At 34.9% G+C, this 14,471-nt stretch overlaps 1 protein-coding gene across 1 annotated transcript in view; it reads left to right on the top strand.

Annotated features, from left to right (window-relative positions):
* Positions 1-13,822, top strand: part of LOC124362633 — a 36,291-nt gene extending 22,469 nt beyond the window's left edge. The window contains exons 10-11 of the mRNA XM_046817306.1: positions 10,805-10,919; positions 13,546-13,822. Of these exons, the coding sequence (XP_046673262.1) occupies positions 10,805-10,919; positions 13,546-13,655 (225 nt within the window). The 3' untranslated portion in view covers positions 13,656-13,822. The remainder of the gene's footprint in view (positions 1-10,804; positions 10,920-13,545) is intronic.
* The last annotated feature ends 649 nt before the right edge of the window (positions 13,823-14,471 follow it).

Raw genomic sequence — 14,471 nt, 5'->3', positions numbered from 1 at the left:
ACACAAAACGAAAATTTAAAAACATTTTACAAATCATATCGGAGGATCTATAGAAAAGTCATTCAAGCTGCTAAAGCTCATGACGTCAATAGAGCCCTGAGAAATTGTGAAAACTTTTCTAAAACTGCATGGAAAATAATCAATGAATCGGCACAAAAATCAAACTTGGACCGAAACCTTGAGTCTATATCAATCAAAATTAATGAACGGGTAATTGATGATCAGTTGCAGGTTGCCAACGAATTTAATAATTATTTTTCTTCTGTGGCCTCAACTGATTCGTCAATTTCAGAACCTCGATATCATGAAATTGGTGTTAGGGAACCGGTTGCATCCATGGCTCTGGCCCCTGTGTGTGTGGAGGAGCTAGCCCGTGTCGTACAGGGGTTGAATTCAAAGAAATCGTGTGACGCTAACGGGATGTCAGTTTGGTTATTCAAACGTTGCTTTAGGTACATTTTGAGGCCACTCACAAAATTGATAAATTTTTCATTTGAATCTGCAACTTTTCCATGTCTACTGAAAACAGCTTAAGTTATACCGATTTAAAAAAAAGACGATCCTTGCAAAACCAGCAATTATCGTCCAATTTCAATTCTTCCAGTTTTCAGCAAAATTTTTGAAATTTTTTCTGTGAAAGACTTGAAAGCTTCCTAGAAAGCAATGAAATTCTAAATCCTGAACAATTTGGCTTCAGGAAAAAAAGATCAACAATTGACGCTGTAAACAGTCTTTTGAACAATGATGTTGATGGCTTGGAAAGGCGAGAACAAGTGCTCAGCATATTTCTTGACCTATCCAAAGCATTTGACTGTGTGCATCATGAAACACTGTTGCACCAGTTACAAAAATGTGGCGTTCGGGGTCTGCCAAACGCGTGGCTTGCTTCTTATCTTAAGAATCGAGATCAATGCGTGCAGACGTGCAAATTTCGAATGTCATCTCTAGTAAAATTAAAATAGCCCACGGTGTCCCTCAGGGTTCTATTCTTGGGCCTATTCTTTTTTTAGTTTACGTCTGTAGACTAACTCGGTGATCCAGCATGGTGATCTGATTCATTATGCCGACGACACGACTCTTTCCTTCAAAGGAAAAACTACACAAGATTTGGAAATCACGTCATTTGTGGAACTGACTTCATGCATTCAGTATTTTACTGACAGGAATTTGAAAACGAACCAATCAAAATCAAATGTCATCAATTTCTGCCTAAGACCAAGGGAATTTGCAAGGCAACCTGCTGTATTTGTGGACGATGTCCTTTTAGAGGAAACTGGATCCACGAAATTCCTGGGGATGTACATTGATCAAGGTCTGACCTGGGACGACCACGTTAACAATATATGTGCTAGAATTACTTCTGGCATATTTGCCTTGCGAAGCCTAGCGAAATACTGTTCCCCTGAAGTCTTAATGACGGCATATTTTGGTCTCATATATCCGCACTTTGCGTATGGCTTAAGACTGTGGGGGGGCTGTGCCAAACACAAGATGGAACGCGTTTTCAGGCTTCAAAAAAAGGCAATTAGAATTATTGCAAAGTTGAATTACAGAGAGTCGTGTAGGGACTCTTTTAGGGAGCTAGGTTTGCTGACATTGCCCTGTCTCTATATGTTTCATGCGATCCTGTACTGTCAATCGAAGTGCACTTTAGTCCGGGGCAGGGACTTTCATCAGTATGAAACTAGAGCCAGGGACAACTTTAGAGTCCATAGTCATAGACTGGCGGTATCTCAGCATTTACCGCATCAGGTTGGCGTCGGCTTAATCAACAAGCTCCCTGAAAGTGTAAAAAATGCAACTAATCAAAACCAATTCAAAACTCGTCTCAAATGCCTGTTGGTGTCAAAAGCATTTTATTCGCTAGAGGAGTTTATGATGAGTCGCTGGGATATCTAAAAATATCTTAAATTACCAAAATTTAAAATCTGGATCCAAAGATAGTGTGAATTAGTGTGAATGAGTGAAATGTAAGTCTGACTGTGTGTGAGTGTGTAGAGTATTTGCTGTTTGAATATATGACGACTGCTATACAATGTTATATATTGTCTAAAAGCAATAAATAAATGATGATGATGATGATCTCTTTAAAATATGAAAATATTTATGTATTCCTAGTAATCAATACAACTTTTAAGATTATTAATAACTATTAATACTACATTTTTATATATGTAACGCAAAATTCAATGAAGACTTGTTTCGAATGGTGGTCATAAATTATATAAAAAATACGCGCATATTTTTCGTCATTATACGCTTAACGCTATTACACGTTCTTCTGTTTTCCTGTTTTTTCACCAGCCTTAACCTCCTGAGATTTTAAAACTAGTTTCTTAATAGCTCAGAAAATTTTCAACGTGGTTCGTCTAAGATAAGTATCCCTCAATGGAAACTAATACTTTATTATCTCTGCCTACCGCCATCTATAGATTTTACAATCAGATTCGATCACACAAATTGTAAGGCGACGAAGACTTTTGTTAAACTGTATAACTCTTACACTAAGTAAAAAGAACATACAAAATATTATAAGCAGTAAAGAACTAAAATGTTCTCAAGCTGTTTCAATGGCGAAGTATAGTTTATCTTCGTACTCCATAGGATCCCGAATATACAGTAGCAGAAGTAGTTGCGTTACTGGCCAAATCTGAACTTCATCCACTTGAACTTTCACAATGAAATTTATGTTTGAAAAACAACTTGGTTTTCTCCAAGTTAGATATATACGGAGGAAGTAAAATTGTTGTTCTCATATTGGTGAGGGCCAACATTTGTTAAGAAGCAAAAATTGAATAACTGCATTAAAGGTACGCTACTGAACATAAAACTATAAAATGATGTTAACTAGTTTCTTACGTGTGAGTGCACTGCTCAGTGTATACCAAAACAGTTCGTGTACTATGATAGTCCTTTGAATAAAGACCACTTGGTTAGATATAATTCTGTACCGCTTACTGTTTACATTATTGACTGAGTAGTCGCTGTTTGCGCATCAACAAGCCGGTGACAAGGGCGATGGTAGAGAACTATGCGAGTGGCAGCAAACAAAACAAAAAAATTAAGATTTTCTAAATTGTTCGCTTCATTTGCTTTATTCACGTCCATTTAGGACACCATTTATTCGTTTTTATTTATTTATGATTTCGAAAATGATAACAAATAACCAGTCTAGCTCGGTCCAACTTGGGAACCAACCTGAGACAAACATTTTTTAAATTGTGTTTTTACTTCTTATATTAGTCTTAATTGTGATTTTCATGCAAGGCTACACCATTGTAGAAAACTATTGGCCCTAAACAAGTGTAAAATGCATATTGTGAAGGAAGAATAATAGATCAAACAAAATTAAAATTACGAAATAGTTCTTTTTATTTAAGTCTTAAGATGTAATATTACAATAATTTGGTCACCACACAACACATGCTATGTCATCATTTGTGTCTGCAGTTATATATTCCAGTACTTTTTAGTCACTGCCACTGTTGCTTATTCCTGAGTGTCTTGCTCTGAGTCCACTTCCATTCCATATTCCGTATTCTCTGCCGTATCACAATCCATATTGAGATCTTCTGCAATGGACCATTTTTGCAGCTGTTCCAGTAGAGAAGTGTAGTCGTCAACTTCTTCCCATTCCATAGACTCCTGATCATGACCGGAGTTGGTTTCTTCTACTGGCAAGTTCTGAACTTCTTGCATTACAACGAATTCCCACTTATAATATCCTTGTATTTTTAGAACAAAACTCATGTTTGAATAACAAATAAATTATTAAAGTCCGAAATCAACGGAAAAGTTAAGGTGTTCCAATTCTGGGCGCCAATTTGTTCCTATGTTGCAGGTACTCTTTTTCTTCACTACTAAGAAGATAAGTGGAGCACTTATTCGGGTGCCACGTCGATGTATTAACAGCTATAGCAGTGTATCAAAACCTGGTAAAACGGATGAAGAGATGTTGTGCCAATAAAGTCCAAAAAGTGACTGTGCCATTTATAATGGAGTTCCGCTTTATATGGCAAATATGCAATACCAACTCTGTCGTTGACTGAGTGTGAGATGACGCCGCTTGGTCTAGAGCACAGAGAACGCTAACAGCGTTACCGTTCGTCTTTGAGGCGGATGTTCCGTCGACAAGTAAGATGACGCCGCTTGGTCTAGAGCACAGAGAACGCTAACAGCGTTACCGTTCGTCTTTGAGGCGGATGTTCCGTCGACAAGTAAGATGACGCCGCTTGGTCTAGAGCACAGAGAACGCTAACAGCGTTACCGTTCGTCTTTGAGGCGGATGTTCCGTCGACAACAGACAGATACACACTTACTTGTATCGGCAGTGTATAGTGTCATATGTCTGTTGAGTATTTATCCCAGTACCTCATACGTTTTGTGTAGGACCGTAAGTAAAATGCAACCATTAGCGTACGTGTGCCATAAAATCGTTACAACAATCTCTAATCATATGAAGGCCTAAGCGGCAATATAAGTTTGGTTCACAGGATATTGCATCGCCGCAAGCTTAGGCTACGGTAGAACACCACCGCCATAATATGTTTCTATGTGACATAATATTGCTGGCATAGAGCTGGGAACGGGTGAAGCAGGCGCGCGCTGCCGGTTGTGCAAAAACAATCCAGACATCACACATCAACATGGTCGATAAAATTCGACCAAAGAGAATAATACCACGATTTCGAAAACAAATCGACAGACATGTAACAGTCGCGAGCAGCGTGACTCTTGGCGGCGACGGGAGGGAAGTGCATTGTGCGTTCTGATCTCGTATTACGCCCTACTAATCTCGTACTTACTATTTACTGTAAGGTAGCGAGTGCACATGTGAAATGGAAGCGGTTTGACAATAGACGATCTTTAAACATTCATTATTGGAAAATCGATAGGTTTTAGAATCCTAACCAGGAATTGAATGAATATTATGAATTGAATGAAATATCGTCTCTTATTAAACCCTAACAACGCCTAATGTATTCTTACATACCGTATAGAAGCATTGTGTTTCTTTCGTACAAAAAGCAAAACCAATGCAAGCATCTTTCAAGAGTTAACCTGAGATATGATAGTCACCAAACCAAGGATGATAACATGGCTTCCGAGCTACTAAACCAAAAGTGGTACCCTCCGAGTTACCTGATGTAAAAGGAATATAATATAATAAGAAATCAAATATGATACAAATTAATATAACAATCAAATTACGTAACACAAGTTACAAAAACAACATATTTCAATAATAGTGACAAAATATCAAACATGTGTGATGGTTATTATGCACTGTCCTCAGTGAGACTATCAGGATTTGAGTGGCGGGCGATAAGCTGACTTCACAGATCAAGTGGGCGAGGCAAGCGTTGTCTGAAACAGTCCGCAAGGTGGCAGAGCAGCCGCTGCTCACAGAACAGAGAGAGAGAGTGGGGCGGTTGCAATAATGAAGTGGCAGACTTGTAGTACTATGAAGTGACTGCAGTCCAGCGACCAGGAAGGCGAACTGATTGTCGGTGGTAGTGAAGGTTGAGCCGCTGTTTGTGGCTTGGTTCCAACGCAGTGCAGTCAGCCGATGCTACAATATGTGGTGGGAGAAGCAGACTCGCTGTCCGAGCAGCTGGATTGCTGCGCAGTTGTTGTTCCCAGTGCTAGCAGTCGCAGACTGCGCCTCGCGTAGCGAACACAAGTAGTTTTATATGTTCGCTAACCTCGCCGCGCTCTGAGTGTAGTGATTACGACGCGCTCTTGAGGACTTGGCTGACACTGTCTCTATAGGATACTAGCGGAAATCTATCTGTGCTTTCTGCTCTCCCAATACTTTACAATACAAGTGCACATACGATATCGTCTGCGGCTTCATGATTTATATTTTTTTTCTATTTTATTTTATTTTTATTTTTATTTATACTTAGATAGTAACAGTGCATATGAAGGTACGGGATAGTCTGACTCGTCTGCAACTGCTCGATCTAAATTTATTTGGTGGTTTATTCTGAAACAGGTTTATTATATTATACAGATAGATTTATCAGTCCTCTACTGTGTTGCATAAATAATAATATTAATATTAATAATAGTAAATAACTCTATTCACCAAGAGAAACAGAGTGGTAAACAAAAAGTTGTAATCTTCTCTTATCACAAAAGTGGCTGATATGAGCAAATCGTATTTTCTGATAGTGTGTGAGTGATATTGGATAATTTCCTTGTTTCGAAATAAGATTTCCTGCCACACGTATTCCAAGCATAGCTAAATCAAGGATCGGACGAGATTTTGTTTTAATTAATTTTGTGAACTCTATAAATGTCTAATATTTAGTCTATTAGCTGTCCGATTGAAAAATTATTTTTGGATATTAATGATTGGGAGAAAATTCTTTAAAAGCTTTTTTAAATTTTATTTTTATCCTCAATTGAATATAAATTGTCTTTATGTCCGCATTCTAGTTTGATTCATCGGGTCAGGCTGGAGACAAGTGTTGAGGTATTTTGTAGTTTGATTGCAGATACTATTATCGACTTTTACGCTTAAATGCCTGATACAGATAAAAACTATCGAAATTGTTAAATAAAGAGTAAGATTAATAATTTTTAAAGTAATAGTCACAGTTTCTTCGAAATTGTAATGACCGATGTTACAAATTTAGCCTGTTACAGTAATTAGATTGAGCTATCTCGTCCGTCGACACTGTCCCTTCAAATAGACATGTGACGGGCCCCGGTAAAGTTGTCCGAAAAAATCTAGTCTGAGTACGGGCCTGACTGTAAAAGTCTTAAAATTACATTCTGATACTACTAAACATCGTAGGCTTTAAAATGTATTTTTGAAGTTGCTAAATTCTGCATTTGTACGGTATCTACTGGTTTGTACAACGATCTAACAACAACGGTGGTGATACCATTTTGACCGTTCAACATCAGTTGCCCAAAATAGTTTTATTTCTAAACGGATTGGTTTAATTATTATGTACATTAAAAACTTATAGTATGATTAAAAATCCGTTTTTTTGAAGTGAAAACTTCTTTAGGCGCGTTGAGCGTTTTGGTAGAGGGTAAAATCCTCGGTTCGCGTCACCGACATGCTAATGATACTAACCTGCTTGAAAAAGTCAGTCTCGCTGTGTTTTTTAACCGTAGACTTGGCCGCGGACTACTAACCTGCATGAAAAAGTCAGTCTCGCTGTGTTAAAACTGTCCCGGCGGAGTATGAAAACAGACTGCGAAAATCAGTGACCTTTACTGCTTCCTCTCGCGATTTAAAAGTGAAGCCAATGTCGTACAATTCTGTAAGATGCGTCAAATTAAAGCTCTTAATATTGGCAATCTATTGGTTACATTTTTAAATATTACAAAAATTTCGAAATAATTTTGATTATTGTTTACATTTTACATAGCGTTTACAATGACAAGAAAAAAGTAGTAAGCGAGGATTTTTTTTATTTTTTGGTCAGACAAAATTTGTCAGCGAGAAAGTTGTGTGAAAATAGATGAATATTTTTTTTGTAGTTTATCATTTTTTTATTGGAAGTTTAGTTTAGCCTGTAGTAGCGTATGAAGTGATGAGTGAACGTTTCTGCCGGAACTGTAGTTGGCGCATTGGCTCACTGATACCGTTTTAACTCAATAAATTAATTTATTGTGCAATAAAAATACCTTTACGAAAGAACCAAGTTAATTTAACTAATTTATTAGTTTTAAAAAATATTGTGGGTTTAATTGTTATTGCAATTATATACTTTATCCGTAGCAATAACTGTATTATTTATAACGGTGTTCAACTCACTGTTGTTCACTCGGTGTTTACTCACTTATAAATGAATAATGAAAACACAACGAATATATTTTTAAACATTTTTAATATTTGTACGAATATTTGTATTTAAAAATTTAGCATTATTCATTTTAATTATGTTTTTAATATTTCACCTCTTCATCATGAAATGAGTATTATTACGGTATATGATTTATCTTACTAGCGTGGTAAAATAGATTTCTAGTTATTTGATAATATTTTTTCGTGGATTTTAAAATTGGAAAATTAAAAACGCGTCACATTTACACAATTACAGATGTACTGCTACTATAAAGTATTGTTAATTACTCTCAACTTAATAGTTCCGTTTTCACTTCTATCGGCAGTCCCACGACTGCTACTGTTTTTTTTTTAGTTTGAATGGGTTTAGAAATTTAAATGTTACAAATCACAAATACATTATTGATAACCAATCATTACAAACATTCAGCACATGTAGGAATATTACTAAGTTCTTTAAGGCTGATATTTTAATTTGGTTGAAAACTATCCTTAACTGATAAGAGAAATAATAAGAATAACTTTTGTCTCGTGTTAGTGTTTTCACCCTCCAAAACTCCACCACGGCATTATAGGGGTTTCTTGGATTAAAAAAGATAATGCATTCTGCAGTTATTTTATTTTTATTACTTTGAGTTTTCCGTACGCTATATATAAAACAAAACTCGAATTAAAATGTTTTTCAGATATTTTATTTTCTCTATGGCACAAGTAAAGAATTACATAAAGAATTCTGGTAAACAGTTTAATATCAAAGTAACAATTTTAAAATAGTAAATATATACAAACGCTAATATAATTTTGTATTTTTTCAGTATGAAAACTTGTTCGATTGATTCTCTAAAATGCTTTAATTATGGCTCACTAGTCTTTATGTCAATGTGACATAAAACTGAGATAATGAAGTTTTTATATAATAGATAAGAGTGTAAACCGCTACAAAGAAATAAACTGACATTAAGTTGAAAAGGGATTGGGAATAGGTATCTGAGCAGCTACGCATGTGTTCTAGTTATCAGTTGTTTACAATTAAAACATATCCTCTCATAAGATTAACAATGGAACTCTGAAAAATGAGTGTACACGCTTAAAACTCACTGATCTATATACGGAATTACATGAAAACTAAGCGCCTACATTATTTTGATAGGTGAAAAATATGTGGTGAACCGGATAATGGAAGAGTGGTGAACCGGATACTGGAAGAGTACCATAGGCACGAGGATGGAAGTCTTGTGGATATTATAGGCACAGTGTAATGCCTGGCGACGTACAGTTATACTATAAATGACTTATCTAAGTTGAAAACTGTGTTTAACGAACGGAAGGCGTCAGTCAATATAGATTATTAACATTATTATCATTACATAAGTTTGAAGATTAGGTCTCAAACACCTTGAAATCCTTCAGTTCTGTGACTATTAGTTGTATTTGAAGGCTATTATCATGACGAATCAAATGATTTTCAGTTTTGCTTGTAAGGTGTATACTTATTTAATGCAGGGTGTTACAAAATTGTTAAAACAATTAGGAAATGATTAATTATGTTAAATCCAAGAAAATTTTTTCTATAAATACATGTCCTGAAATGGTTTGTTTTAGGTCTCTATGTCTGTTTATGTTTTGTACGTAATAACTAATCACTCAAAAGTTCCTTAAGCTGGAAAATTGTTAATTTGAAAAAAATATGAATAACAAATTTTAACAATTTCAAAATGGTGTTTATAAATTTTGATGCTAAATTTCATGAAAACTATGGTAGATACGACAATATTATAAGAAACATAAAAAACAGCTTGTTAAGTAATGAAACGTTTGCCACCTCAGTTGTTATGATCGGTTCCCAAATAACAAAGAAATTGGATTTTTACTAACAATATTATTTTACAACTTTTACAACTAATTTTAATACCGTTTTAATGGGTGACGAATTTATGGGTGATACTCAGATGAAAAAATGATTTAGGCTATTTGAAGATGGTGACATTAAGTGGAAAGTAACCCAGACCTGGTAAGCCTGTAAAGGCCAGAAAGTATTGAACGTGTTTAAGAGGCAATCAACAAAAACCGCTGATTCACTATACAGAAGTGGGAAGAAAATAGTGGCATCTGAAAATCTGCATTTTGTGTAATTTTAATGAAGATTTGGAAATAAACTGTGATTCTGGATTTTTCTGACCATTATAGGCCTGCCAGATTACGGGCAATGAATACAAACCTTATAAGAAGCGCAAAGCCAATGTTAAAAAGTCTGCCAATTTTTATTTGAATTTGGCAAGCTTAGCGCGTCCACCGCTAGGCAGCGTGAAGGGCGCTCGTGGCGTGGCGAGCTAGAGTGAGACAGAAGACAGCGCGCGGCCAGTTAGACAGAGAGAGAGAGAACAAGCTAGAGCGAGAGGGAAAGAGGGGGAAACAAGCGCTCCTAGCGGCGGACGCGCTAAGCTCGTTTTGGCGGGAAACCAACTTGGCAGACTATTCTCCATAAGCTTTGCGCTTCTTATAAGGTTTGTATTCATTGTTACGGGTCACCCTCCATCTTGAGTAGCCCAAGTACTTTATCAGAGTATCATCCTTAGACTCAATATCAAAGGCTTTGTGTGCCACAAAGATTACCTCTGAAGCAGAATGGTGAAGTTTCTTCAAACTCTTTGCTCAAGCCTTTAGTACTAGTAAAATTCAAATTGTGAACATGTAATAATGTATGACACAGTGTGACTTACTGACTAAGTTGAGTACAGAAAATACCTAACAGTGGTCTCGAAAAGGTCCCTTCCATCCCCATAAACGATCTGAGATGGTCTGGCGTATGATAATAATAGACCAGCAAAGGAAACCAGATACTTGCTAGACACACCTCTGATACCTATATTGTTATGAGTGTGTTTCTAAGGTGGAAGGACTTCAATAGAAATTTGGTATATAATTAATTATAGTTCTATAATATACCTTGTTAAATATACATTCTATGTTATATTTTAATACTTCTGTTCCCAGTCTTATGCATTCTCAGGAGTGTTGGAACTGGAATTACCACCTGCTGTCAACGTGGAAGATGCTGGACTCCAGACATTTAATTCCATGGCTGTGCAAAAACTCATTTCCTATGTTGGTAAGATTACTATTTTAGATTTGGTTTGTCAACAAAAGCATTGATACAAACGTTTTATAACCTTATTATATCCTGAAAATATTTTAATGTTCAACACCAAGTTTTTCACTTCAAATTTATGTGAAGTAAAGCAAAATCTATGCTATTAAATACCTGTTTTGGAAAGGAATAATATTGACTTATTTCTGCTGAATTAATACATGAGCAGGAATAGTTATGATACATGTGAAGTCTGTTACTAGTATAAATAATGTGTAGGAGGAGACATAGGGCAGAACATAGTCAGGGTAAACCATGTTTGCCTATTGCCTCAGATATCAGTGACACAAACTTGCTGGTAAATGTTTAACAACCAAAAGAGAATACAAAGCAGCCTCTACACTATTTTGCAGGCTTGAAAACAAAAAATCTCAAAAACTGAGGAATGATTTCTATTAATCCATCTCTGTGGCATGAAAAAGGCAGACAACTCAAGAACACAAGTGCAGATAACATCAGCAGTGCACTTGAAAATGTCCTTCTATTTTGTTATTTCAGTTACCATATGTTAGCCAAGCTTGTATGTGAGCACTAGGTACTAGTTTAATGGTTTTTTATTTTAATTAAAAAAAACCTTTCCAATATCTTATACTGCTGCCATGCCAAGTCCTTCCTTTGTTATTTTCACTAAACAACCAACAGCAAACAATAAACGCTGTCTATGGAAGAAGGGTAAAAGAGCCAAAAACCTATCAAATTTTTTACCTGTAGGATTCATGAGTAGTATTAAAAACTAAAAGACCTCTCGGTAATCTGATCTATAGTAAAAGGTCCCTTTCGTTTACATTGCAACATTTTTTCTTTTCATAATTTTTATACTATAGGTTTTTTTTTTAATATGCCGGTTTCAAAACTAACTATAGCTTTTATATATGTAAAATGTAAGTTTGATATAAATGTATTCTCAGTGGGCAGATTTACACTACCTTATTCACAGGAACATTACATTACAGTTAAGTAGTTAAGTTCAACGAGGCTTTCACTTTGGCTAATTGTGTATGTCAGCTGTTACACATTCAGTTATAATTGTTTCTCCTTATCAGGTACTAATGTCACCTTTTTTGAACATTGTGAATATTTTTTGTTACCGGTACTTTTTAATTTGTTCACTCCATGAGTTTTAATATTTCCGCTATTAGAATATAGGGTTTTTTTATTTTTCCTCGTCCCCCATTATCGTTAATTCAAAGTGAATAAACTAATTAGAAAGACTTTCAACTGGGTGCGATGTGTGTGAGAGAGCACAATAAGAACGTGGCTCGGACTGTTATGCTGCCACTCTATAATGATAATACCACTTGGGTTGGTTATGCTAATAAGTAACTACTTTGAGGCACATGATCAAACTAAATATTACTAGTTATACTCTGTTTTTTTTATTTCTTCATTTATTTTTTACTTTTTTATGCTCTTTAAATTTGTTATTAGTCAGTTGAAGGCCCTCCTATTCTGCAGGAGTCTTACCCACTCCTTGTTATGGCGCTTTCTAAAAAATTCTAGCACACTCAGAAGTTTGGCACTCAGTTAGTTTTTAATCTCATTCATGATGAACAAATAAGGCCCTATATATATACAATGTACTTTAAAAAAATTTTGATATCTTTAAAACTCACTTATCAGACTCCATATAGCTCTCTCACTTTATAGCAAGTATAGAAATAGTAAAACGCTTTGAAACGTCTGTGTGGCTTCAAATACATTAAACGCAAAATATTTAAGGTTTGTGTTTTATTTTTATTTTTAAATATAAAACATGCATGCATTTTAGTAATATCATATTAAAATAAGTGTTCTAATGTGATTTTTTCTGCTTTTTGATTGGACTGTACCCAGAAATAGGATAAATAATCATTGAACAAAGAAATCGCAGAGTAGGCAAAAGATGCTGAAATTTTAAGTTCAGATTGATATTACAGTATTAGGTAACTGAAATTATACGTGTTCATTCACAGATTCAAAGAGTGAAAATGGTGGATTTATTATATGAATATCAATTGTTCATTTGGATCCATGACGATTGCTGTCAAGCAGAGATGTTAATCGTGCTGGATGTCTAGAATTTAAACTAATAATACCATTTTTTTAATGTAACACAACTTTTATTGATCATTTAGTTGTGGTATAATTGCATTAAGCTACCTTTTTATTGAACGATTAGGTACTATTTTCAATACAATTATCGTTGTTGCATTATAGCATAGGGCCAGTTGTTTGAAATTTGTTATATGCATAATGACTTAACTCAGAAGAGTTAATACCGGTACTTATAGTATTTTCACATAAATAAAGTTATGCAGATATTTCTGTGTTAAACACACAATTATTTATTTTAGTCAAATTTTAATTTATGAACCCACCCACCTTCACATGTCTAATACTGCTCTACTTCCCACTACCATTCATTAAAAAGTTATAAATATTAAGTAAGATAAATTATTTACTATATATATATATATAATATATAATAAAATAGTAAGTATATATATATATATATATATATATATATATATATATATATATATATATATAATATACTTACTATTTTATTTATTTACAAGTATTTTCGTATTCTCTATCTATATTACAGCTACGATGCAAGACAACCAGTGCTCTTTTGGATCAAACCACGTACACAAATCAGGGAGCCCAAGTCTCAAAAATCGTGACCCCTGGTGTCAATCTGTACTTGGTTATTGACTTCAGTTACGACTATATAGATGCCATTCGCATAGCAAGGTAACAAGAGACTCAGTCTATTATGCATTACCTCAGGCTCAAAATTCCTCTCAAATAAGAAACCAGTTTCAATGTTCATGTATTCAGAGTACCCAGTGCAATTGTCCATCTATATCCTTGAATCCTAATAGACTTAATACTGTACCTGACAGTTAAATTATGTAGAGAGTTCCGTTAAAATATTTCAAATTCAAATCAAACTTCAAAATCAAAAGCATTTATTGTCAGGATACAAAGAATGTATATAACAACGTCAATATGAATTACATTAAACTAGCTTTGTGGAGGGATTTTTGCACTACACAGAAAAAACTCATCGACACTGTAAATAGCAGATTTTAACAACCAAACATTTTATGGTAATTTATTTTGAAATTAGTCCTGCTCATGATCTTTAACTTGCATGGGCTAGAGCATTGAAAAGCTTTGAATACCCTGGTATAGAAAGCTGCATATGAAGTACTCAGTATAGTTAACATCTAGGAGTTTATTAAGGTTATTTTTCTATTGTCGTGTAAAATGGATTATGTACATCTCTTTTTGGTTGCTAAGTCTAAATAAATTTATTCTTTGGAATTTAACCAGTACAAAACAATACATTTAAAAAACATAGATGGACGGCAGGGTCAAAATATTAAAATTTACAAAAAGAGGTTTTACAATGTTTCTCTACATATGGTACATTGCCAATTATCCTAATTGTTGGTGTTCTTGCAGGCCTTGTGGGCTCCTTCTTCTGAAGTACAAACAGCTTATTTGCCTAAATGGAGAGATGGC

Source organism: Homalodisca vitripennis, chromosome 5, assembly GCF_021130785.1.
Source record: "Homalodisca vitripennis isolate AUS2020 chromosome 5, UT_GWSS_2.1, whole genome shotgun sequence".
Lineage (NCBI taxonomy): Eukaryota > Metazoa > Arthropoda > Insecta > Hemiptera > Cicadellidae > Homalodisca > Homalodisca vitripennis.
This window is presented reverse-complemented; position numbering and strand designations above follow the sequence as displayed.